The sequence below is a fragment of the Cebidichthys violaceus genome, unplaced genomic scaffold (genome assembly GCF_023349555.1).
Source record: "Cebidichthys violaceus isolate CVI_PGR_0920_01 unplaced genomic scaffold, fCebVio1.0.p SCAF_68, whole genome shotgun sequence".
In the NCBI taxonomy this organism is placed as follows: Eukaryota; Metazoa; Chordata; class Actinopteri; order Perciformes; family Stichaeidae; genus Cebidichthys; species Cebidichthys violaceus.
This window is the reverse complement of record NW_027176905.1, coordinates 723,581-750,919: the sequence shown is the minus strand read 5'-3', so window position 1 is coordinate 750,919 and position 27,339 is coordinate 723,581. Positions and strand designations below refer to the sequence as shown.

Below are 27,339 nucleotides of genomic sequence, written 5' to 3'. Positions count from 1 at the left end.
TCCATCATGTATTCATGGCTGTATGAGATATGAGATATGGAAAACAGTCTATTTTCCTGTGAAAGGAAGCAGCACTTAATTGCATTAATCAGCCTATGGAGAGACCTTGGACCTTAGGTGTACATATATACTGTTTATTCGTCTCTTGAGTTCAGAACATGCCTACATGGTAATTACTCCACCATACCCATGAAATGCTGGTATGATTTTCTGTGTAATTCCAGTGAGCCGCATGCAGGAGAAAACAAGCCTCTTTCCTTGTAGCCCCCCAAGAACAATATCCTTTATGGTTATATCCTTATTGCAGTGTGATGATCAGGTGTAATGTGGGCAAGGACTGCTGTGGTGGCCACATTTTAGACAGGTTAGCATGGCTGGTGTGGTCTTCATCTTGCCTCAAGGAGCTGCTGAAAAATGATTTGTGAAACTTTGTTCCACTTGATTGGGTTTCATGACTCTGATCATGCTGTTTCAGAGGCTTTTTTAAACTTAGACATAATATAAAAAATGTGGTTGAAATGCTAAATGCCTTATAAATTGTCTTTTATTTGTTGCTCAATTATACTAATGGCAAATATCACCTCTCAGTGCATGAGTAAAATACAAAATGATCAGAGGAAGTTTGCTAAAATAATGACATATGAAAGACATCTGATAGAGGAAATAAAGGTAGAAAGAACTTTTTTGTGGAGTCTACTGATAATATGCTTTTTCTTCATATCACTATTTAAATATTTCTGAATATTGGTGCAGAGGTTTGTCTTCCAACTACCTCAAACCAAAATCAGTAAAGGGTGGTTGAGTCGCTTCAGTGACGTGCGGTGAGGTTCATGGCTGGTGAGGCACTGACACTACATAAGTCAGATTTACAAATATATGAACCCTATAGAGAGGCTTAAATCACCATTCAATTGACAGCCTGCACATTGACTACTGGTTGTTTTTCATATATCATATCAGCATTCTTTACACATACATAGGTAAGGTACATATTTGATTCCTCTGGGAGCGTGTGCGCCGTGATCTGCGACCTGCCCCACCGGGAGCGTTTCAGAAGCGGAGCGCTCGCGTGCACAACACACGAACATCGTGAGATTCCGCGATAATCTGCGTAACAACCACGGATGTATAAAGAGAACAACAAACACATAAAAGGTTCTTTACCTGTCCGACGTTGAATTGCTGTTGATTTGGTCATATTTCCTTGTTTTTTGAGACATTTTTAAGCTTGGATATTGAATCTTACATTTTTGTGGTCAAAGCAAAATATAAGAAGAAGAAAAGTGTAGAAGAAGAGCAACGACAGAACAAGCATAAACCCGACCCGTGGGCTCTCGCACGCCCTCTTCTTTGAGGCAGAGTAGTGTTTGCCCCTCTGTGCTTTTTCACTGCGGTTTCTGTCAGATCAGCAACACTAAATATGTTCTACACATACATGAAATATATTACCTATTCTATGTAAAGAAAGGACATATAATAAAAGTGTCTACAGATATTACAGTGGTGACAAACAATGAGAAATCAAAAGGCACGCGCTCAACCCAGTTTGTGAGGGATTCACAATCTGAGGTGAGGCACAGCTCGTCGCTGCCTCACCTCACGTGTCTCCTCTGTTTGAACAGGACATGCGCTAATTCAGCGATTTTGATTATAGAAATGCTTGGAATCATACAGAAATTACATTTATAGAACAGATCAGTAGAGAAATATTATTTTTTATTTTATTTTTATCATTATTTGTTTTTTACTTTTCATGATGACTGCCCCCCCTGACCGCACGTCCCTGAGTCGCTTGTATTTAGTGATTCCATTTTAACTGTATCTCATTCATGCTTTCATCCAGAGTGCAGTCAGTGTAAGAAGTGCAATGCAAAACCCGAAGTTTCTGAAAGTACAAGATCAGGGCAGCTGGTGGCTACAGAGGTCTGTCTGTTCACGTATTAGTCAGCATAGATGAGATAAGTGGTGGCGTACAGTCACAGCTGCCTCCTGTCATGACTGGCACTTCAGCATGTCCAGCATCTGCACTTGAAATGAATTTCCCCACATGTTGTTGACTTGGTGTTGAACTCTTATCTCTGCCAGACTGATCTGAGCGTCAAACCCAGACTCCTTAACATTTGTAACACCCTCTGTGTAAACCGAGTGGGCAGAACGTTACTTCCACTCCGTAGAGCTGTAGGTGTGATCACTGTGGTGTTGTAACAGTTGACTAAAGGGAACAGACATTATTGATTTCAGCATGTTGAAGCTCATTGCTTATAACAAGACACTGCTTTGCATACCTGAGCACTTTTGGGAACAGGTACATCGGAGAAGCATTACTGCCACAGATGTTGCAGAAAAACTCCCCGCTGTGTCTCTACACTTGCAATGAAACATTTTAATGAGGGGGAAACACACCAGTCATACCTGAGCAGAGTCACACCTCTGAATACTACTTGTGTTTTAACAAACTTGAGAAATTATAGACAATGTTGATGCTACAGTGTTGACTGGTAGGCTGAAATTAATCTTGACTTTGAGCCAACCAGGTGAAGAAAGTGATGGTTCTGTGATTTCATTTCCTCTTGTTGTTGAGGCTAAAACACTCTGTCCTCCTGTGTGAACGGCCTGTCTGGTCTGTTTTTGTGTGTGTGAGTAATCGTGCACATGTTGCACAACTGACAACTCAGGGAGTGCGTGTTCATGCTTCACATGGATTTCAGACTGAAGTGAACATTTTTGTTTGTGAAATTAAGTATTCTCTCATCTGTCACATTTTTAAAGTCGTGATTTAAGTTGACAGGGCGACTCTGTAGTCACCGCAGTACTTTACTGCTCTTCTGCAACTCACATTTTACAAAACCTCAGTCAGGATATTAATAGTCATGAATGTAAAGGTGATTGATCAAGTTCCCCAAATAATTTGTTGGAGTTTTTCCTGCCATATCATCCCTTAACATTATATATCTCTTTATATAAAGGGTGTTTGCAAAACAGGAAAACAAAGCCAATGTAATCTAAATTACACCATATACAAAATAAGACTGTAGTTTTGGATTCATCACAACTGTATCATGTCGGAGGAGCAAGAGAAGATGTCTGCTTTAGTGATTGGCTATGAATGGAAAGTTTAAAAATAGAGACATTTTTGATGATGAACAAAAAGCTGTTGCCCTTCGACTGAAGGTGCTGATGCTAACAAACAGTGGGGAAGTAGCAGTCTGACGCTTCTTATTCTTTCTCTCCCTCAGGTCTTTGTAGTCTGTCAGCATACTCTTATCCTCCTACCTTCACTTTTGCTACTTGTGCCTCACTGAACGCTTTGATACGAGAGAGAGCCCTCTTGTCTGCAGCCGAACTTACTCAGAACTCAGACCAACCACCTCTTCCTCCTCCTTCCACTTCATAACCTTCCAAACTCCAGCCTGCTGCTAGCTGCTTCACCACAGACACGGTTGGCAATCGCTCTTCCTGTGCAGAACGGTTGACCAACGTCCCCGGACTGGCCCCGGACTGGTGCTCCTTCAGTGGGGGAGGGAGGGGAAGGAAGGCAGCTGAATTTCGCGCCACTTTCCCCGGAGATGAAGCTGCAGGCCGTCATGGAGAACCTGCACAGGCAGCAGAGGGCCAAGCTGCTGATGGAGCAGCAGCTACAACAGCAAGTCGCCGTCCAACACACTCAGGTCCGCACAATTGTCGGAGGAGGGGATGAGCCGATGGGGAGCCCGGCCCCTGAGGCGGAGCAGGCCCAGATGGCAGCACTGGCAGCCATGCGCGCTGCGGCGGCCGGGCTGCAGAGGGTGTCGGACAGCCCCATGTCAGATCGCAGCAGCGAGGACGAAGGTGACGATGATGACAATGAAGACGGGGAGGAGCATTACAAGGACATGATGGGGTCAGATGAGGAGGAACAAATGTGAGTACTGAATGTCTTTCTTCAATTTGCCCTGAAACATGTAATCTGTGCCAATAGCGCTCTTCCTTCACCTGTTTGAACAATATTCTGTTTTTAATACACACAGCAAACAGAAATGGGACGAGGAAGACTTTGAAGGCGAGATGGAAGATGATTTTGATGACGACCCGGCGGAGGAGGGTCTGCCAACGGGCCATGCCGCGGTGGCTCCCGGGAAGGGCATCCTCCTGCTGCCCCACCGACAACTCCACCCCCACTCCCAGCTGCTGAAAGCCCGTCCAAGTGTCGACCAGGAGCCCCGCTCAGCCATCCTGCCTCCCCACGCGACGCACAGCCATCTGGGCGGGCAGGACCATGGAGACTGGACCTACGAAGAGCAGTTCAGACAAGTAAGATGCCCTCGGATTTCTTCATTTGCCTCATGCTCTACTGCCTGGTGGGTTCTTCTTATTTTAATTTACAACTACATGTAAATGAACATTGTAGATTCAGTCATGTCAAAGTCTGCAGCTTTGACTCTTGCAGTCAGGTTGTCACTGTGAAGAATCATATCAGCTAGATCCCTAAAAAAGTCTGCTGCTGTAGCACACTAAGGATCCAGATAAATCTAAAACGTTGGTTGTTGACCAATGAGTCACATCTGGCCTTCGCATCCCTCACGTCAGGTCACTTTCCAAGCTGAAGAAATCGGCCAGTGTGGGAAATTAACACCAGTCAAATGTTGATGAACCCTACGCTGAGGCTTTTAAGTTTGTCTTTGACACCTGACATTCTGGCACAGTACATCTGTTGAAGATTCTGGTCTAAAACTTAGTGTCTGGTGTCTAGTGTCTAAGGCAACTTAGTGCCTGGTAAGACTTGACATTTACCAATCACTGTGGCCTGAGAGTGAGATGACTGCTAGCTGAGGCAGAGAAGCTGAGGGCAGCGAGAGGGGAGAGGGGAGGGTGCATTTTAACAGATTTACCATGCTGGCATTTACTGTAAACATGCTAGTGGGCTGGATATTATGAGGGAGGCCCTGGTGGAATAAGAAGGGCTGTTTACATGAAGGGATTTAAGTCTGTCAACAAGCTCAGATGAAGTGCTGCTGCTGATTAAAAAAAAGACTGAGGCTACATCCACATTACTCCGTTTTCGTTTGGAAACGGAGTTTTCAAACGAAAACGATCTCCATCCACACTCCGTTTCAGCCATCGTTTCCGAAGTGATCTCCGTCCATACTACACGCCTGGAAACGAATATCACGTGACTCTTCACGTTCACTGGGCATGCGCTGATGTAAACAGGAAGTAGATTGTCGTATTTTGTAACTAAGCAACCAGAGTAATAAAGTAGTCTTTAATGATCGTAAGTATGTGTTTGATACTTAACATCTTCTCTCAAATCTTCCTCTATAAACTCAAACAGATACAGTTCGTGGAAAGTTTAATACGTTTTATTTTTCAGACTTAACGTTAGTTACAGCGCTGCGGGTCTCTCTCTCCCTCTCTCTCCCTCTCTCTCTCCGCTCACTGATCTCTCTCTCTCTCACGCCGCTCACCGATCGCTACAATAACAGCTGTTTCCTCCGTAGACATGCAGACTTTAACTGGACAACAGCTGCTAGTAAAGACAACAAGGTCAGCAATGCCTGTAATCAGTTGTCAGTTAACCTGGTAGTCGATCGCGGGTGTTACGTCATCGTTTCCAAACGTATGCGTTTCCGTCCGTCCACACGAATACGCTACCCGGAGTTTCCAAAGTTATCCGGCTTCGGTATCGTATCTAAACTTATCCGTTTACGGTGCTCCAAAACGCCGGCGTAGTGTGGACGCTCAGTGTAACCGTAGCAAAACATATGCGTTTCCAAACGAAAACGGAGTAATGTGGATGTACTTACATTACATTACATTACATTACAGTCATTTAGCAGACGCTTTTATCCAAAGCGACTTACAATAAGTGCATCAACATTGGTAATCAAAAGAACTACTAGTCACCAGAAGTCATAAGTACATTTCCTGAGAGACAAGGGAACAGAGGAACAAAGTAAAATCAACTCACTGTTCACCACAGACAATAAAAAAACTTGTTGCATGATACTTAATTTCTTTACATTTTCTGCCATATTTGCCATTGCATAGTTCATATTCATCTCATTTCTAAAAAATATTGATTAGTACCATTAGTACATTATAAAATGCTATATAAATGTGTTGGAGATGGTAATAGTCAGTATCCGTTATTTAATCAATTTATCAGTGAAACCCTTTAAATTATCCTCATCTAAAAACTAAGGCTGCTACACTGTGATTAAATGTGGCATATAACGAGCCTCCGTTTTATGCAAAACCAGCTGATACGACATAATGGAAACTATTATTATAATTCAAGCACTCCTGTAGTCCATATTTCAAGCCATAAAACATCTTTAACAGTGTGAGCAGCAGCTTGCTTTTACATTTTACTAAACACTTTTAGAAGAGGAAACTGGTTTAGGAATTGCCCAATCGCTAAGTCCTGCCCCTCGTACACAGACTGGCCAATCTTAGTGTAGCATTGGCCGGCTCTGACCAGGGGTCCAACAACTAACCGTCTCTGCTCCATAAACTCTCAAGCAATCGTTTCACATTTTCTTAATTTTCATGCTGGTTTTGTTGGATTTTTAGCTAGTCATGGTTAAAGGCTGTGTTATAATGGTACTCGTTACCCGGAGAGGTTAAAAGGAGATATACCTTTCTAAAATGTTTCTACATAAAAACCTGTGGAGCTAACGTTAGCAGAGTATGTTGCACATCATTTACTAGCGTTAGCATCTGTGCTACGCTAACTACTAAAAGTATACTGAATTTATATGCTGCTTTGGGTTTTTAATTATTATAACAATGAATTAAGACCTACCCTGCTTTACAGGAACAGTGTTGTTCCTAAATTGCGTTCTGTCTAGATCGCCAGGTGATGTGGTGGTTCCCTTTTACACTGTGATCTGTAGCTTTAGCTTCTATCTTTATCTTCTTAACCGTTTTTGCTGCTGAATCAGTTTGACATACTGGATATAGCCTTCAAACAAATATTGTAAACCCTTCTGTCTGCTTTTCTCTGAAATCACTTTTTTGTTATCCCAAAAATTGGATATTTATTTAGGGAGTGCAGTTAGTGACAGTGTGGACTCCACGGTACCTTTGACAGCTTGACGAAGTTGGGTCGCAGGACATAGAAATTTAGAAATTTACATTGATGCCTTCAGTATGTTGGAGGTAAACAACTTAACCCCAACCATGTGCTTCATTTTTAAACCCAACCATATATTCTGTAATTTAAGGCCTGTTTTTTGTAATTACACAGCGTATGGAATACAACTTCTCTAAAACCTACACTCTGCTTCTCTAAATAGTCCACCCCTCCTCCTGTAAAGCCATGTGGGAATAACTTGAATTGATACTCTCAACAGTTGGTGGTTTTCATATGTCAGGTAGGAAAATTTTTATCATGACATGTCAGTCAGTCGCTGACGGTTATATAATCAAGTCAGCCAGAATATTGGCTGTTAAGATAGTGTTACCCCATCCAAAGTTGATTGAAAACAATGTCAAGCCCACACAATGTCAAACTCCTCCTACTAAAGTGGGACAAAGCAGAGAGGAAGACCAAGCTGCATGCTGTCATTAAAAACCTGCATGCTGACATATAGGGAACAAAGGAACAACGGTCACATCTGTTTGCCGGGAGTCTTGGCTCTCAACCTCAGTGCGGCATATAGTGTATAATGTGGTGAATACAGGATTTTAGTCGTGCACGTTATTCATACAGGACTCATTTGGCCCTTGGATGATTACTGTGATTAGTAATAATTGCAGCTTTAGTGATTATAATGCTCCGTAATTACTGTAAAACTCAGTAATATCAGCTTATATTTGGTAGGTGCCATTTTTCATCTGCTTCTTCTTTTTTTTATCTGAAACCGCCATTTGTGGTTTCTTCTTGTCATGGGAAAGAAGACAGTTAAATCTACAGACCACAGTTTCTTAATGCATTTTCAGTGCAAACTTGATCAGGAGGTTAAGAAATGTAAAATGTTGAAATTATATTGTAATGTCTGTAATAGTGGTGAGTCATAAAAGCCCAAAGCAAAATGTCATAACTTACTTTGGCTGCACGCAAGCACATCTGCAGCTGGCTGAAACATCCCCAAAAAATGATTAAAACACTGTATGTCTTACCGGGGCCAAACTGCTATCCCAACATAATACGAACAACAGTGTAGTTCAGTTTATGGTGTATATACAACTATAACTATCAAAGCAAACCCTATAGTAATCAAAGCCTTTATGCATGATGACATTAACATGTTTTTGTTTTTTATGTACTCCTGACAGTAGAGTAACCACTATAAACCTATATAAAAAATTCCGTGATATACCGTGAAACCGCCAGAATCTTAAAAAATACCGTGATACAAATTCCTGGTCATACCGCCCAGCACTACTACCTACCTTGCTCTTACACATTATTGTCGAGTATCTAGCTGTTGCATGTTGAGGCAGAAGTGCAATAGAGAGTCAAGTCGAACTATGAACTCATACATGAACCTAGCAGTCCATTTTTATCATACAACTCTGTGACTACAGACAAATATTGTAGAAACAGCATCCCTTAACAACTGGATAAGGCCTCTGTGTTTTGGCCATGGGACACATCTGGTTGCAGGTGGTCTTTCCATCTCAGTCATAATTGTGTATCTCTTTTTTAATTACACACACAAAGGAAAATATTTGTAAGTATTAAGTACTTACAAGTAAGTAAGTATTTTAAAGAGCGGACAAGAGATGTATTTGGTTATTCTTAAATTTAGCGTTCCATGCAGTTGCATATGAGCTGAATGTTTAAAATAAGTGTAACCTTTAACCAGTACTGATCATATTGTCTGCTCTGGTCTACATAACAAAATGGCATAAATGCAATACATATTTCTTTCACTTTCGAAGATTAATAATGGGAGAAAGTCAAGCTCTCCAGCATTGTGAGCCCCCATAACTTACTCTAAGTTTCATGTGTTCTGGAGTTAAACTGTCTGTTCTGTAGGGCACACTGGGTGGGGAGGAAGGGGTTAAGGCTGTACAGTTTATTTTGGGCAGGTGGGTGGAGGCTGTTGGAATGTGCCTGAGGGAGGGTGATAATGTGGCCACTGGGAACCCAGATCCTCAGCAGAGACTCTGCGTGCCTCTATCAGTTGGCTGCAGTTGGAGCTCTTCTAAACGAAGAACGGTCCTTTTGTCTGTTACGTTTAAAGGCATGTCATTTGTTAAATCACAATATCACATCATACAGTGTGATACAATGTGCATCACAACTGTGGTGGTTCCTGACCCAGTCCAAGGTAAATCTTTCCATACAAAGTGTAAGGAAAAAGATGGAGAAACCTGAAGAGAGGACATTCAAAACAGACTCCTCACATGTCACATTTTTGGAAAAGAAGTTGTAACAGTTAGTAGAAATACAAAATACAGTAACTGGATTGTAATCTAACAACAGGTATTTAACTAAGTTATATATAATAAAGTGAATCTAATTTAAGTAAGTAAAAAAAGTCTGACAAATGACTCCAATAAAATAATTCCAATGTCCTTGAATATCACTTTTGCACACCGCTCTAGATCCAAGGTGCCATGTGGGTGAGGAAGCATGCACACAAACCCCTTTTTTAGGTGAGGTTTGCCCTCTGTGTGTGTGTGTGTGTGTGTGTGTGTGTGTGTGTGTGTGTGTGTGTGTGTGTGTGTGGCTAAAATATATCAGCCAAGGCCCGACCTGCATTCCTGGTGGATCAGCCGGCTACCTTCCTCTCTCCCCACTCTCTGCCGAAAGGTCAGACTAAATCAAGCCAGCAGTGTCATATCTGACTGTGGCAGGGTGCAGAGGAATTAATTAAAGTACAAGGATTCATGCAGATATCAGATTATGCCAGCATCGTTGGATTATTTTGTAATTGAAACCAATTTGTGCTGCTGGTGGAATGCCATTTCAGCCTCAGCAGAGTTATTTCAGTGATACCACTGTAACCCTTGAGCTCACCCCCACACCAACCTATTCTCACTCCTAACTCTTCAAATACTGACGCTTGGTCAGTGGCCCTCTGCGTCTGATATGCTACGATATGATGCACTTAAGCACCCTTTAACATCTTTATGAGACCTCCACTGTAAGGCCAACCGAGTCAGTGTTAGGCGGTCAAATCCGCAATGGGCTTTGTGGGAGGTAGGGTTGACCGGGTCAAACATACATGGGACTTTCACCCAGGAACCTGCCGTTCGTGTCCCATGTGTAACCAAGCCAGCAAACAGATTTTGGTTTTATCCCATCTCCTAAGCCTAACCAAATAGTTGTGTTGCTTCAGTAAACCTAAAAACCAAGTAAACCTTTGACTATTCATGTAACAAGCAGAAACTGATATGCCTTCCCTGACCCGTCCAAAATGCGGTACATAGAGCTTCATAGTTTGAAGCTTGGGACCACTGACCAAGCATCATTATTTTAAGAGTTGGAAGTGAGAATGTGTTGTCTGTACATCTCTAACTTTAGATATCCATATCAACATCACTCTTTGCACTGCATTTTTCATTTTCTAGGTTATGTTTAATGGTTAATAGATCTAGTGCTGATCTAAGTATGACATTTTGGTTTTAAAATCAATACTCTCCTGGTTTTTAAGTGATATGTGATATGACAGAGAACCCTTTTTAGCTCAGCTTAAAAATAAACACTGACCAGAAGGTAGACTAGATATGATTGATCAAGAGTTTCCACAGTACCTCTAGTGTCTCACAATATATTCTTCTAATATTTATATTTAACAAATTAGATCAACCTTGCACAATACCAAGACACTCGGTGAAGGGTCAGTTTACCCAAATTATAAAGATAAATCCCATTTAATTCCATCGTATTGGGGCAGCAGAAAATACAAATTCTGAAGAGGCTTTAAATACACAATGTAATTGAGTGCCATTAAGCAGCAATATTATATGTATTTTCTTCATCTTGAGAAGAGCTAAACATTTTACCGTAGCTACATGAGCTACGTGAGCTACATTAGCTACGCTAGCACATTTGCCAGTGAGCCTTGTCCTGCTAATTCTTAACTAATAGCTTTCTCGATAAACTTGTCGTCTAGCTGCTGGACTCCCAACAATATGATTGTGAAAGATGAACGAATGAGGAAAGTCATGATTCATTTTTTGTGATACATTTCTTCCCTCTTTCCTCTGTTCTTTGGCTCCTTAGTATCTCCACAAAATATTTGCCCCCTTTGATAAACAATATCATCCTCAGGCCAGAATTTGTCCAAAGGCTGTACAGAGCCTTTGAAGTCTCCTCTCCTGTGTCTCTGTCTGCTTTAAACACCAGCAGCTGGGCAGATGGAGCCCAGATGGACAGTAAAGTAGGGATGTCTTTAAAAATTCATGGCACTCACCATGATCAGGGCGAATGGAGGGGAGTTGGCATTAAACATTAAATTGCTCACACACACGCACACACACACACACACACACACACACACACTCTCATTGAGAGTGGGGGGAAGGGGCTGTTAGTGACAACAGGAAGTGTAGCTCGAATGAGAGCCAATTGGGAGCGACACTTACTGGGATTGCCCGTCAGGTTTCTGCTGATTCAGCTGTCTGATAAGTGCTCGTCAGGTTTATATTCCTCTGTAGTTTCGTCGAGGCCTTTTGATCTGCCTGAGGGTTGTATGAAAAGGGCGGACCGTGTTGTTTTTGCATTTTATATGAACTTGTGCATTTTCACAGCTGTAGATTTGTTTAGTCAAAAAGAAAGCCAATGTGAGGCCAAGCACAAATTAGCTGGAAGCTGCTTTGACTTATAGAATTTAAATATATGAACTTTCTTAATGTTCCTTGTGTTGACTCGTTGACAAAATCATGCAATGAATAAATTATTTTCCATTTATTTGACAGCTGTTGTCCTCCATCCTCAAATCGTCAAACTATGTTTAGGAATTGTAATGCTTTGTCTTTGCACTACTTGGTAATAACTCAAGCAACATTTTACACACTGTTTTTCTCTAATGCATTAACTGTAATCCATTATTTCAGAGTACATCTCAGCTCCATAGCAATAAACAATTTATTTACCTTCAACAGGTTCTCTGAACTTAAGTCTACAGGGGTTTAATTTATCAACACTGGGGAGTTGTCTTTAATTCATTATGATGGGCCTGGATAAACATCTGTGTGCAGTGATCCTGCGTTTAACAAAAAGAAAACAAGGTTAACGGGCCCTGTTCATGTCATGAGAACAATAAGCCAAAAAACTAAGGCCAAGGCAGCATGAGAAGACCCCTGAAAGTCTTCCTGTTGAGTGGAGAGTCAACAGCACAGGAGGGGAAGAAGTAGATGTGACTGAGGGAGCAGGGGGAAAAAAAACAGTCAGTTGCATTGGGCTCTGAACAGCTGCCAAGTAGAGTGTGTAGTACATGCTCGTTTTGACTGTGAAGCTCTGCAGGGCATTATAATCATGTCCAACGTGCAACGTGCAGCACATAGCTGATGTCAGAAACTGTACAGCCATGGGGATTCTAGAAATTGGCAAGCGCTCAATACGGAGGAGAGGGGGGTTGGAGCAGGAATGTAAACAAAGATTGCGTAAAGGCTAAGGCTAGCTCCTTCGCCCTGTCTTTTTCTTTGGTTGTCTTGTTATGTTGTATAGATCTTGTAATTTAGCACGCTCCTGGATTACTCGTGTGGTTACTCCCTCAAGCTTCCTCCTAACTTTAGTGTGTTCGTATAGAATGAGGAAATTATTATTTTGAGGCAGGGACACTTGCACAAATCCTTCATTGGCTTTGCCTCTGTTGTGTGTGAATGTTAGTCTCGATCTTTCTCTCCTTTCTAAAGGAAATATGTGACTTTTTTTCTTTCCTCCTTTTGTTCCTGCATAATGAACTCTGTACTGTAGCCTTTTGTCTTAATATAAGCTCAGAAAATATTTATACTTAATGGTTGCAGTTGTCAACAAACAAGACTCTTAAGTGGCATCTTTTCACACTACGACCCCGTGGAAGGCATTCATTTGAACAAAAGCAGTGCGTGTGTGCTGTTGCCTTCAGATGCTTTTGAAAAGGTAGCGTGTGCTGAAAGCTTTCATTCCTGAAAGAATCAATTAAGAAATAGGTCAAACACACATAAAGATACTTTGCTGCTTGTTGTCAAGGTCTGTGCAATCAATAGCTCAAACGTTATGCAGAGCAGTGCACATTTTCTCACTTTCCACATTTGACCTCGTTGACAACACTAGCTGTCCTGTTTTGCCTGTATATGATAAAAACGGAAATTCCTTAGTTGTGTGGGCATGGCTCTGTTCACGCTACAGACACAAATAGTGATTCTTTACGCCCATTTCCCACCAATATGGACTGATAATTGACGTTTTCCACTGCATATAGTTTGACGTGTCATAGGAAGAAAGCAACAGGCGTAACTAATGACATTGATAATGGCTGCATACTATTTAGATGTATAGCAATTTTAGGGCCCTGCATGCTGACTCTTTGACAATACTGTATCTTAATTTAACTCGCGAGTCAAAATGTATACTAGTCAAAAAATGGCTATTATCTTAAAAAGACACAGATACACTGGAAAAACTTTCTCAGGTAAATTGCAATTTGCTGATTTGACCTTTTTAAAACTGAAATATTGCTTAACTGTAACACAAAGAGTTTGGGTAATTTTTTAATGCCCCATTTTGTTAGTACTGTATCTCTTGTACATGCACAATGACGCACATGCATGCATTTGATATGAAACACAGTCCTGCTCCTGCTGATTGTTTCATGCTATTTCACTGATTGACAGTTGGTGGAAAGAAATGTTGTAATGCACCAACAAAGGCAAAATAACAGATTGAGATAGCAGGAAAGCTAAAGGTTCAGCAGAAGGTCTGTAACAGTGGAGAAGCATTTTTTTTCCTATTTGTATGCATGCATGACAAGCTTGAGGTCAAATTGCAGCCCACCCACCTATTGATCTGGGCGGGCTCTGCCACGTGGCCACGACATCTCAGTCTCTGGTGAGCCACGTGGACAGATATCTTCCCTCCATGGGGCTGGGTGTGCCAGATATGTTTTTAAGGCCACTGTCAACCATTAAACTCCTTGTACCGCCCATCCATCACTCTGATTGACGGTGCAAGCACCCGACCATGTGTCTGCGCAGCAAGGTGTTCCATACTGAGGAGCAGCAGTGTAGCACAATGCCTGTTTTTAGCCTTCCTGGGCCAGATTAACTTTCTCTTGCATGTCTTCATCCTGTTTGTATACAAGCAATGTGACAGACCTTTCTGTGAACCCTCAGCTATCTATGTCTCCATCTTTCTGCTTTCAGATGTTATCACTGCATCTGCACTGGCGCTGAATAAATACCTTCAGCCTTCATGCTAAAGCACATTAGATTATTATCTAGGTCATGATTTTCTGCCATTTTTAAGTAGGAGGCTCGTTTGGAGATATACGTCTTATGTAAAGATATTTGTGAGGGAAGTAACATTGTACCAGGAGTACCAATTAACTGACACTGAGTGGGGTATCAGTTATTTGCTTGCTGTCTTTCAACATGCTGATTTATAATCTTAAATTGCTTGTTACACCCACTTCCCCTCGTTCGTTCTGCTCAGCTTTGCCCTGTCCTGCCCAGTTTCGGCATCCATCATCACGATACTACTCATTAGCATTGCGGTTACAACAGATTGCTAACAGCTACATTCATCAAACTCTCGAGAGTCCTGGGAAAGCTGGCTGCTATTTCTGATTCTTATCCAAATCTACAAGCCACGGCAGCTGACCGTAGCCGGCAGGAATGGAGTGCAGCATGTTAGCGTGGGATAGTGCTCATTCTGGTTTCATGTCCTGTCATCGTCAACTGGTTTTCACCTTTTTCTCATGTCAGCAGGGGATACTGTATATCCAATTATATCGGACAGAAGCCATGCATAAAAATCCTTTGGTAAAGCCCTGCATACAGAGGCCTCACTCACAACTTCTCACACCTTAAAGAAACCACGTACTCGAAGATCATTGAATTTCTGGCACATCATTGAATTTCCAGAAGTGTATTCTGGTATCAGGAAAGTCGTGGAAATAAAAGGGAAACACATTAGTCGTTTGCAGCAAAATATGTTTTAAAACCTGATCGTTTCCATCCAACTAGAGTGGAAAGCAAACTGAGAATCTTCATTAACAAACCAGGATAGAGTTAATCTTGCAGATCATGGACATCTTGTGTTTTGTTCCACAGTTGACACATTATTTATTTTATGTATTCAGCAGCTCTGCCTATATCGTTGTTACTGTCTTTCTACCTCGCTTATCGCTTTCTTTCATGTTTAGGGTAAATATGACTGTCGCAGATAAGGTGAAGTCAGATGCAGTCAATCACATCGTTGTTGTTGGTCTCAGCAGGCTGTTGGCTCCTCATCCTCAGTCGATGGAGTTGATTTTACGAGGTCATCTGGTCAATTAGGATTATGATGTGTTTGATCCTGCCTTGATCAATAAAACACCGTTGTTTGCCTCTGCAATCAGACAGCTCTATTGTCGCTGTTAATTGTGTGCAGGAGGGGGGGAGTCAGTTTATTTCAGTTCTGGAGACAGTCAATGTAGTTTCTGCCACATTGCTGTCAGCTCGATTGACTGACTGGATTAAGTTATATTCCAGTTTTGCTTGTCTGTCTTGTGGCTACGTCACATATAATGTCCGTTGTCTATGAGTATAGATCTTTTTCTTTCGGTATATTCTACAATAGATTTCGCCCTCTGTGACTGATGGAGTCTCAGTGCTAAATGTCATTCCCAGAAAGAAGCCCTTTCTCTTTGATTACCTCTTTAACCTGGTTTCTCTGATTAGCCTGGTTACTTCAGTCCACGTAAACACACTGTTTGATTCTGAGGTGCTGATGCTTTTTGAATTTTAAGCATCAACACTCATTATCTAGTGAAGAGCAATGATAGCCAACGTGACTTGAGAAAGAAAAGGCACAGATAAAATGTCAAACTCTTTCTACATGCGTCACAGCTCTGCTCACATTGTTTGATTAACAGGTCGTTCAAACAGCAGCAAAACTGAATCCTAAGCAACAAAGAGAAAGAAAAACAAGAACGTGGGCTTGTCACTTCAAGAATTTGATTCTTTTTGTGTTTAGTTGTCAAGCCGAACAGATAGATTAGGAAATCAGTTGCAGTGTTTTTTTAATATCTGGTTTCTCAGCCAGTCCCTATCAATTTAGAGGCTGGCTCGGTCCTTCAGTATCACAGTAGAAGGACTGTACAGCTTTTGATTTATTTTCTAAAAGTCTGCAAAAGTAGATTATTTGTGTCATAAGGGATTTCAGCTCTCCAGTGGTCAGGCTTATCATGCTCATCAAATCCTCTAAATCAGTTATATTCCATCAAATAAAAAGCCAATACTACTACAATAACCATGTTGTGTGTTTTGTAAATTGGGTGTTACTTTGTCTTGTGACTTTGACCTGCATCTTTCGATGGAACAAATACATGTGACAGCAGTGTTTTGTGCCTGAAAGAGTAGAGAGATTCAGCAGAATCCTGGCTGTGTTAACTCCCTGCTTTTCTGTGATGAACATGAGTATTGCCTTCATTGTAGTAAAATTGAATTATGGGCTGACCCCACTCACTGAAATTCCTTCTGTACACAGAAAAAACTGTGTTTTTACTGAAGCCAAACCTCGGTGAACCCAAAACCTGATGAACCTCTTTCACAAACCAGAATTTTTCACCTATATATCCACCTCCTAAACATAAGATTTAGTTTTACAAAGGTGGAGGATTAGATTGTGGGATATAACTATATGCTACGACTCTATATTTTCTATGTGGGAGTACAGAGGCCATGCCATGCTGGTAGTTGTGTTTGCTTTGGTACATTAATGACACATAAAAGGGCTTTGGCCTGGAACAATACTGTGTTTGAATATGGCTGATCATGTGTTCGTGAGCTGTATCAAGACCCCCCAGTCCCTCTCCCTGCTAGCCATGCACTCCCTTCCCCCTCTCTTTATGATTACAAATTGGCTCTGTGATCTGTGAGACTCCACCACTCATTGCATCATTGTCTCTTTTTTTTAAGAGTTAACTTGATGTAATCCTCTCTACTTGTTTAACACAAAGCAACCTTTCAGAAATGAGACAGTAGCTAACCATTAAAATCAAGTAAGATGACATGTAGAAAATATGTTCGTGCTAATCTCTTTCATGGGAAGAAACAACTCAAGGACTAAGATTAATATGAAGTTGTGAAACTGGTCCTCCAGCTTTGGGTGAAAGGGGATTTAGTCTCAGCGTAAACCTGATTTCTTTTGAAAAATGTAAAGACTCCCATTAAATAATACAAATAGTGTAACACCTTGTGTAACACCTTAAAGTTATCTCTTCATACCCCTAAAAGGCAGTCTATCAAAGTTTTATAATCACATTCAAGGACTCAACTTTTTTCTTGTTCTGTACCTCATTTAAATTTTTAAAAACCAACAAAAGGCATTAAAAAACTATAAGTATCATAAAGAAGGAGTCTTTATCTCTGACTTCCGCACTGTATTAAATTGACTTAAAGGAATAAATTAAAATGCAGCTGAAGCTTGTGATATCAAGTTGATATATTATAAGAACTTGCACAGTATAATCAGTGTAGTTTGCAGGTTTATGGTTTGCTCCTTTTTATATTAATTTTGCTGTCAGAATATTATAAACGCCTCTTAAATATGACCTCAATGCTAAACATATAAAAAAAACATTATAGGTATCATAAAAAATATATACTATTTGGCAGAACAGTTGTATTGAATTGTACTACATTGTACAGGTCTACCTAATGAAGTGGCCACTGAGTGTATTTTAACGTAATGTTGTGTATTTGCATCAGCATGCTTTGAGAAGCCAATTGAATGACATTCAAGGCAACATGATTTTGGTCAAACATTTAAAAGAATAAACTAATGTGAAGTCGTCCAACCCTAAACGTGTGTGGGGGACTGTTGCACGTAAAGTAAAAGTTTCAATCATAACTTTTTTCTTTTTAAACTTTGACCCAGAGTGTGTTTGTGTGTACATTTGTGTGTGTGTGTGTGTGTGTGTGTGTGTGTGTGTGTGTGTGTGTGTGTGTGTGTGTGTGTGTGTGTGTGTGTGTGTGTGTGTGTGTGTGTGTGTGTCAGCTTCACCTCAAGGTGATTGGCAGGTGTAAAGGAGCATGTAGACGATACCCCGGTCTCCTATCAGTTTTGGTTTTCAGTTGCAAAGCCTCTATGTGCTATGTGACACTTGTGCCCCTGGCTCGCTAACTTCTATTTGCATTAATGGTGAAGGGAGCCTCCCCCCCTCCCCCTGTTGCTTGATGGCAACAGGCTGCTCTTTGGTTACTGATTATTTGCAGTATAAAACCACTTTGTTTTCTGGCCTGTTTATAATTTATCTCCAGACGAGCTGTCGCTGACCTTTATGCTCAGCTGGGGTGGGAAATTATCAGACAACACTGAGTACGTGTTCATGTGTGCCTGTGAAGTCGGACGTCTTGTTACTTTCTACTGTCTCCATTTGTCACCAGAACAAATTCTGTCTTTGATGCTAATTCTAAGTTTGCTACAACAAAATATTTGTATCATCTGTAATTGTGGCTCCATTATTGGTTTTAACGTGTGTAAAAAGAGTTTTGAATAGCAAAGTCTTAGAAACCCTGCAGCTTATTAAACAATCTGGAAATTGGAAGTCTTCTAGTTATAGCTCTGCGATTTTAATGGGCTTTTTCTGTTGCAGGGGATTTGGTGAAGGGGCGTTAACTGGCTCCAGCATTACCAGTTGGCCCAGTTTCTAGTCGTTTATCTAGTTTCTTGTCGTTTATCTGAATAGCAGAGCTTTAATCCTATAGGGGCCCCTGCCCCTGTGCATATACTATAGGCATGAAAACCTAAATAAGTAAACAACACCCACCTCATCATGATAAAGTCCTTCTCGCTCCTGTGTGTGTGTGTGTGTGTGTGTGTGTGTGTGTGTGTGTGTGTGTGTGTGTGTGTGTGTGTGTGTGTGTGTGTGTGTGTGTGTGTGTACATATGTAGCTATAATGTACATAAGGGTTCTGTACATGGAGCTGGAAGAGGGAAGAGATAATCAGAATGAGAGGGAAGCTGCTAGAAGAGTGACAAAGACAGAAAGTAAAAAAAAGGAAGAGAAAAAGACAATGAGGAAACATAGAGATAGGAAAAAAAATGGAAAAGAAGAGAATATATATAATGAGGGGTGGCAGTGGTGGAAACGGTTGGACAGGAACCTGATTGGCTGCTTTCAGTCAACCAGGTGTCTCACTGTGATGATGTCATCTCTGCAGACTCCAACCCCCAGACCCATAACAGCTACAGCTCTCCATAATGTATCTGGTCCATTACCAGCTGCTGTCCGAGACGCAGGTTGACATATTTTAAACTGAATCTAGAGATTTTTCCTAAACATGGTTTTCCTTCTTCCGTCTACCTTCTTACATCATGCTGTTTGATCAAGATGTTTTTCTTCAGTCACAGTAATCCAACTACTGATTTACGTCATTTGTAATGAAACAATATTTGGATGACACTGGTTGAACTACACATCACGTCTGTTACATCATCAGTTTGATTGCGGTTTGTGTGAAAATTGCAATACTGTCATGATTAGATGGAGGTGTAAACAGTACTTAAAGAAGGTAATGTAATTAGAAAAATGGCATTTAAAAAGCAATTTCCTACTTGAATTATTACTTTGATTAATTAAAGAGTATTGCAGTTGAAACATCGCATAGATTATTCTAGTAGTATCTCAGTCATTTGATTGTATTAGGCTGTGTAGGCTAAAATCACATTGCTAACAGAGACCTGAACAAAAAAACCCACTCCCATATGCTGATGTGAGATTATCAAGAGGGAAAGGCATCTCCGTATCCCCAATACTGTCATTTACCCCAGTTTTTGCTGTTGAACCTTCCAAAGTAACATGTTAGAAACACGGCGGAAGACAGAAACAGAAGGTAACAGCTGTGAGATATTAGATTATAGTCACATGTTCATCAATACAAAGCAGGATACCGTGTCTATGTCCATGTTAACAGCGAATACTGAATGAGGCTTGAAACTGGATATGCATTAGTAAGAGGGATACTGTGAGCGTGTTAACACAGTTCACACTTCACTGTAGACTCTGAAGTGTGACAGCCCCTTCAGTTGGCAGGGAAACCGTGAAACTAATCAACACACTGCCGTGTCAACACTGTAGCGCTGCTGTTACACATCCTTAAATTGCTTTGGAGGACCATGACAATCTCCAGCTTCAATAGTTCATTTGGTGTATTGTTGCTCACACTGATTGCTGGTGTAATTGTGGAAAGAGGTGGTTGAACTGTGTCTTGTTCATTTAGAAACCTTTTTCATGCCATGTTGCCACATCTGGAGCGACAGGGAGCTGAACGTTAGTCCACTTGTTTCCATGTGACAGTGCTCCCACCACGCCACTAGGGAAATATTTGTTTGTGTGATCAGGACAGAGAGGGTGGGGGTGGGGGGTGGGGGTGGAGAGCAAATAAAGCAACATGGGGGGATGGGAGTTTAGGGAGTAATTTCCAAGATTTATGGTGTGGCACTTCACAAAACGCATGCATCCTGTAATTACAGCCCCCCTTTGCCAGAAGGCCTGTACATTAGATGGCATCCCCCACCTCAACCCTCCTCGTTCCCCACTCCTCTGTTCCCCTGACCGACAAGACTATAAGATCTCATGGCAACTTGGTGTCACTAATGAGGGCAGAATGCCACAATGAGGGGCAGTCTGTTAATGGCAAGAGGCCACTACTGTCACTAATCATACCAGACTTCAGCTTGACGAGCCTTTCCTTCTCATTTCTGCTGGCTGGGAGCTTTAAAGCAAATGCAGAAATAATTTAGTAACTGACAGCAGATTGTTGTTTCATTCACCCTCACTTGCCGATGTGGTGGCACAGTAGATTTAGCAAGTAAATCTGAATTAATGTCAAGGATCAGTCAAACGAGAATGCAGTTGCTGTTCTTTCGGTTTTGGGACAAAACAACCTATTTGAAGACGTCACCTTTGTCTCTGAAAAATGTTATTGTTTCACAGACATTTATCAATTAATCAAGGAAATAATTAGCAGACTTGCTGTTTACGAAAATGTAGTCAAATTGTCTTTTTTCAATGCTGAGCTGCACGTTTGAACAGTTTTAGTTTTGGTCAGTGACACAGAACTCTTATTTGGTCTGTGAAGTATCAGAAATGTGAAAAATGTCCATCTTATCTTCTCTCCTAAAGCCTAAGTGAAAATCTTTTGGTTGCTTGTTTTGTCCAACCAACAGTTTGTGTCAAAATCTTCACAATGTTGAGAAGCTGGAACCCGAAAATATTTGCCCTTAATCAATTATGGAAACAGTTGCTGATTAGTTTTCTGTTGCTTCAGTTTTAGTATGTGATGGTTATTGGTGTTTCGTGCTGTGAGGTTAATGATTTCCTGTGATGTGATGTAATGCTCTTCACTGGAATATACAACATGAGGGTTAGTTGTGACTTTGTCTGCTTGTCTGTTGTGTTGTTGTGTCTGTGTAGTCACAATGTGCTGCCTGTGTTTCACAACTTAACATTGTCAATAACAGATTGTGAAACTCCATGACCTCACATAGATACTGTGTGATATGTAGATAGAACTGTGAATGCCTCGAGGACGATACTGAAGCTGCTCCTCTGGTTACCCACCTAAGATAGAGCAACCGTTAGCATTAAGTGTGTGACACATAAATAGAAAGACGTCCCACTCAATTTTTCACTATCACTCTGGCAAACTGGGCTGGGAAAACAACCACAGGCTTCAATGGCCTCACTGTACTCCCCCGAGTTGGCGCCCCTCTTTAACTGCCAACTTTCACCGAATGTTTCCAGAGCCCGGGGCCCCGCTAGCAGCTGGACCCACATCAGGTTCTCATCAAGCTGGTGCACAGCATTTCTTTAAGTTTCTCTCTCTCTCTCTGTCATCTCTTCTTATGATCAGAGGGAAACGGATTGGTTTCTCATGAAAATGTATGACGGGATTGTCGGCTATTCAATGCACCATTACTTATTCAGATACACCCTGGTATTCCTGTGCTTTGGTCTTCTAATGTCAGATCGCAAACATTTGTTGCATTTTATATGAAATCATAAGTTGTTGCTTCATCTGTCTCCCTTCTCTTCCTCTCCACAGTTGTATGAACTGGATAGGGACCCAAAAAGAAAAGAATTTCTGGATGACCTCTTCAGCTTCATGCAAAAAAGAGGTATGTAACTGTGTGCGTGCGTGCGTGCGTGCGTGCGTGCGTATGTATGTAAGTGTACTGCATCAGTAGACCATATTTGCTCTAACTCATCAGAATACACCTACATCCATTCAGTGTCTTAACTAGCCGTATTATATCTCCTCGCTTTATCTACAGTCAGTGTCATACATAGACTCTTAATAGTTGGAGAGATGACCCCCCTGCTCCCTCCTCCCCTTCTGACACATGACACAGCACCGTCTGCTCATCTTTCACTCACATGGATGGGTTCTTTATTCATTTTCGGAGACGATTGCTTTATGGTTGCGCAGCCACTCGTCGGTCCCAGGCTATAACTAGAAGGGACACAGCGTATCAATGCCTGGGAATAGATTGATTTACCTTTCCATCCTGCTGCTTGTCCACACTAACACACACGCACACACACACACACACACACACACACACACACACACACACACACACACACACACACACACACACACACACACACTGACTCAACCACCATGTAGGATCTGCACACTGGTGACACACACAACATCAGAAATGCAAACTGAGGCAAAAAAAAAAAAAAATCTCAGTTCTCTTCATGCGAACAACGCATTGTCATATTTAGGAAACTGATTGTGTAATTTTGTATTTGCATGTACGGCTCATTTTAAATCTTCCTTCTCTCATAAATACCAAGCAGCCTTGTTAATTTGACAAGTTGAATTTATGGATGAAATAATCAGCACAGCGGGCAACGGTTGCCATGAGACTCCAGACGTGCTCACAACTTAACAAAACAATACTAAATGTTTACAGTGTCAGAGCCACCAGCAATAGGGGGATCTCCCAAGTCTGCTCTAAGAATCTGAGAGCGCCATCTGCAGGTCGTACCGATAACTGAGGCATCACTCCTTAATATGCAAATCTAGGAATGATCATATTTCATGTCAAACGTGGACCTGAAGATTGTGTTTGGCTTCAGTCTGTGTTTAAATGAATATATCTTGATAAAAAGAATAATGAAGGCTTTAATTTTCCTTGCTGGGAAAAGGACATTTGTCACAGATTAATAGTATTGGAAATATTGATTAGGTCTTTTCCCAAGGCATTTTTGTCTTTGGCTTACTTGGTTTGTCATTAACTTGTCATCCCTAGTCTGAAGACAAGAAAACAACTTTGTCAGGTTGAGTAATGTCAACCAGACAAATACTGGTTTGTATATTGTATGAGACCCATTTAAACATTTAAATGTTTTTGTCTACTGAAAATCAAATAATCAAGTGTTTTTTAATTGTAATTTTTTGTGTTGACTTTTCCCCTGTATTTGTGTGTGTTATTACAGGAACCCCAGTGAATCGTATTCCCATTATGGCCAAGCAGGTCCTGGATCTGTACATGCTCTACAGGCTGGTGACAGAGAAGGGTGGCCTGGTGGAGGTCATCAACAAGAAACTGTGGAGAGAGATCACCAAGGGACTCAACCTGCCTACCTCAATCACCAGTGCAGCCTTCACCCTCCGCACACAGTCAGTACACACACACACACACACACACACACACACACACAGTTGTAGCTGTAATGTTACTCGGTTACATTTATGTTTGTCTGTGTTTGGATTCACACTGTTAGACTAGCCACACAGGCCTGTAAACAAAACTCACAAGCAGCCATTTTAATTGACAATTTTTCTTGCACAATAGAGATCAACACTAATTTGCGTTTTCTATACCTTAATTCAGCCACAACTCTCATACCCATAATCCTATTATTTTGCTCAGCGATTTCAAGCATGTGGAGCTGCTGGCTATCAGATGTCAACAACCATTTTGTTCGACCAATTAACTCCTTTGTTTGAAGTCATTTCCTGTAGTTGGCTCAGATTGCAGTACTTTCTCACTCCTAATTAGCTGCACCGCAGAGCCCTTCCCATGAGAATGAGACCGGCAGTTTTAAGATTCTTGTGCCATTATTTAGTTGATTCTTCTATCTCCTCAAGTTATTGTCCATCCCTCAAAATCGTCTTCAAGCCCAATCTGAGACAATTCTGATGACATCACTATAACATTACATTTATTTAGTTTATTAGAATGCAAAAAGTGCATTCAACCATGTCAGTACAACAAAAATCAGGCACGTACATCAACTTCAGCAAATATGCTGAGCTGCTTCAAGTACTACATTTAGAGACAACATAGATACATATTGTTTAATAATAACAGATCTAAACAGATACGTTTTCAGTCTGCAATGTAAGATTTGCAGAGTTTCTGTTGTCCCGATGTCAATGGGGAGCTTGTTCCGCTATTGTTCATCTTGGACAGCATACAGTCGAGGCTTTGCTGAGCGGTAGTCGGCCCCCTTCGTAATGTGGGAGTAGCAAGTCTATTGGCGGTAGGGTTAGTGGACGGGCTGGGGTGTATGGTTTGACAATGTTCTGGATGAAGGACGGGCCTGAGATATGGTAGGCAAGTACCAGTGTCATGAACCGGATTCAAGCAGCCACTGGGAGCCAGTGCATGGTGCGGAGGAGCACTCTTTATGATGAAAAGAGTTTTAAAGCTTTGTATTTATTTACGTTTTAGAAGCAGTTGACATTTTTAGCGGTAGATTAAAGGACATCCCTGTGAAACATAAAGTCATTGTATTCCTTTCAGATACATGAAGTATTTGTACCCATATGAATGTGATAAGAGGAGTCTGAGCAACCCCAACGAGCTCCAGGCAGCCATCGACAGTAATCGGCGGGAGGGCCGGCGACAGAGCTTTGGCAGCTCCCTCTTCACATACTCACCCAACGGGACACCCACCATGCTCTCTTCGCCAAAGCTCTCCTCATCCAGTGTGGGCCTGATGGTGGGCACCAACGGGGCCTCGCTGACCCCCATCCACAAGATCAAGAAAGGTGAGGTTTACATATTATGCTGCACTCGCATCACATGGGATTAATTGTTTTAGTCAATCATTGAACACTTGGATGAAGAATCAGAATATTTAACTTACTGTCGTTTTTGGTTTTGTACTCATATTTGGTTTTGAATCATTGCAACTTGCCTGTGCCATTTTTAAATGAATATATAAATTCTTTTATATGACTGGAGGTAGTTCCTCTGTGGAGTTAGGGTGTTACCAAATCCGTATATTTACTACCAGAAAGCAGACGTGTTGAACAGTAGTTTTTCAGTAGGAAGCTCAAATCTTCATCTTTTCCATCTAGTAGAAATGGATTTGCTGTCCTCTCTGCTGTAAGAGATCTTAGCAAGCTGTAACAAAGTATCTCAGACCAGCTGTTTTTCTGTCTGTGTGGTCACGGAGGAACATAATTTATGTCTTGCCTGGATAACACAGTTGTATTTGAGTTAAGTTCACCGGTGTCTCCCTCTCTGTGGTGTCCTGCCAAAAGAGGATGGAGGCCACCCGCTGCCGGGGGTCAGTGTGGCTCGTCTGCCAGCGGGTCACTCGATGGCTTCTATGCAGGCAGCAGCGGCTCAGGCAACGATGGCGGCTCAGATGGCAGCTCTGGAGCAGCTGAGGGACAAACTGGAGGCCGGCGAGCCACCAGAGAAGAAGATGGCGCTGCCGGCCGAGGAACACCACAGACTGCTTCAGAGAGCGCTGCAACACAACCTGCTGGCCATGACCGCTCAGTTACCTATGAATATCCGCATCAATAACCAAGGTACTGAACGCACAGTGGAGTTCCTGATTTATTCAGCTAAAACAAAACACGTTAGACAGTGAGACATAGTTTTTAACATCAGGTGAAGAAGTCTGTGCTCCCCTGTGGATATTCTTCCACTATCTAATCAACACAACACAGAAGTGTGAACCAGCTTTTTACATCTGCCGAGTCTCAAAGGGTCTAACTTTAGTGAGGTTTCTCAGACGGAAGAAGGTTAATTTTCTCACCACATTGATGTAAAATTCAACAGTAATTTCAAAATACATGAAACTAAGGTGTTGATAAAAGTAGATCTCCTCTTTGGTTTGACAGTATAATATATTTTTTTGTTCTCTGTTAAAGAAAGAGAGGCCATCTTTTTCCATCAGAGCGACAGTTTGTAGCAGATAGAAACAGAGTTATCTGGTTCAACAGACATCTATATTTGCAAGTCATTCACAAAATAATAATATTTTAAACCCTGGTGATTAATGACATGGCCTAAAGGTAACATGTGTGTGGATAATAGGGTGCTGCTTTGAGGAATTTAAAAATCCATACTCATGTATTTAGGATTACAATAATCAATCATTACAAAGTATGATCTTCAGAGAGATCTACTTCCAAAGAAAAAATTATAAGAATCTGCAATAATGTAACATAATGCATATCAATATTACCACATCACATCTTCTGTGGGCATCATTGCGAATATTACATTTCATTGTTTACCCCAGAATTTACACAAGCTGGATTTCACACACTCTCCCTCTTCCTGGCAGTTAGTATCTCAAGACATTCTTGTCATCTTGCCACAAACCACAGCACCCAACAGCAACAGTGAGGAAGTAACCCTCAGCCGGCCTATATGTTGACCTGCTTAGCATATAGAAGCAGTATGCATACATATACACAGTGCATGTGTGTGTGTCTGAGCGGGGATTCCCTTCTGCCATCAGACACTTTGATCTTATAGAACAGTCTGTCTTGGTTGCTGTCTATCTGATTGAACATGCAAACTGTTTCTCAGTACTGATAATACAGGTGACTTCAGAGAAATGTTGAATATTTTTGCAAATTCCCACCCAACGTTTGTGCCATGAGAAAGAGTATTGTGTTCTTAAATTGCTCCTTTGGTTCATAGAAATATCAGGCAGAAGTCAACTCTGGTCTGATGATACAAAGACATCTTGTAGTCTTTATACTGAATAGAAAACTACAGTTTTGTTAACACAGCTCTACTTTGGGGTTTGTCTTCCTTATAGACAGTAGACAGGACTCGGCCCTGAACCTCACCACCAATGGCACAAGCAGCATCAGCATGTCAGTGGAGCTCAACGGAGTGGTGTATGCTGGTGAGTGTCGCCGTCATGTGACACAGGAAGTCCATCTGATCACTTCTGTTCTTCCCAGGAAATATCCACTTTAATTTAATATATAAAC

General features: G+C 41.4%; 1 protein-coding gene across 1 annotated transcript in view; it reads left to right on the top strand.

The window, feature by feature from the left end:
• arid3a (AT-rich interactive domain 3A) overlaps positions 1-27,339 on the top strand; it is a 45,078-nt gene that overhangs the window by 10,934 nt on the left and 6,805 nt on the right. The window contains exons 2-8 of the mRNA XM_068734910.1: positions 3,237-3,901; positions 4,008-4,290; positions 22,174-22,246; positions 23,580-23,763; positions 24,893-25,140; positions 25,639-25,914; positions 27,162-27,251. Of these exons, the coding sequence (XP_068591011.1) occupies positions 3,567-3,901; positions 4,008-4,290; positions 22,174-22,246; positions 23,580-23,763; positions 24,893-25,140; positions 25,639-25,914; positions 27,162-27,251 (1,489 nt within the window). The 5' untranslated portion in view covers positions 3,237-3,566. The remainder of the gene's footprint in view (positions 1-3,236; positions 3,902-4,007; positions 4,291-22,173; positions 22,247-23,579; positions 23,764-24,892; positions 25,141-25,638; positions 25,915-27,161; positions 27,252-27,339) is intronic.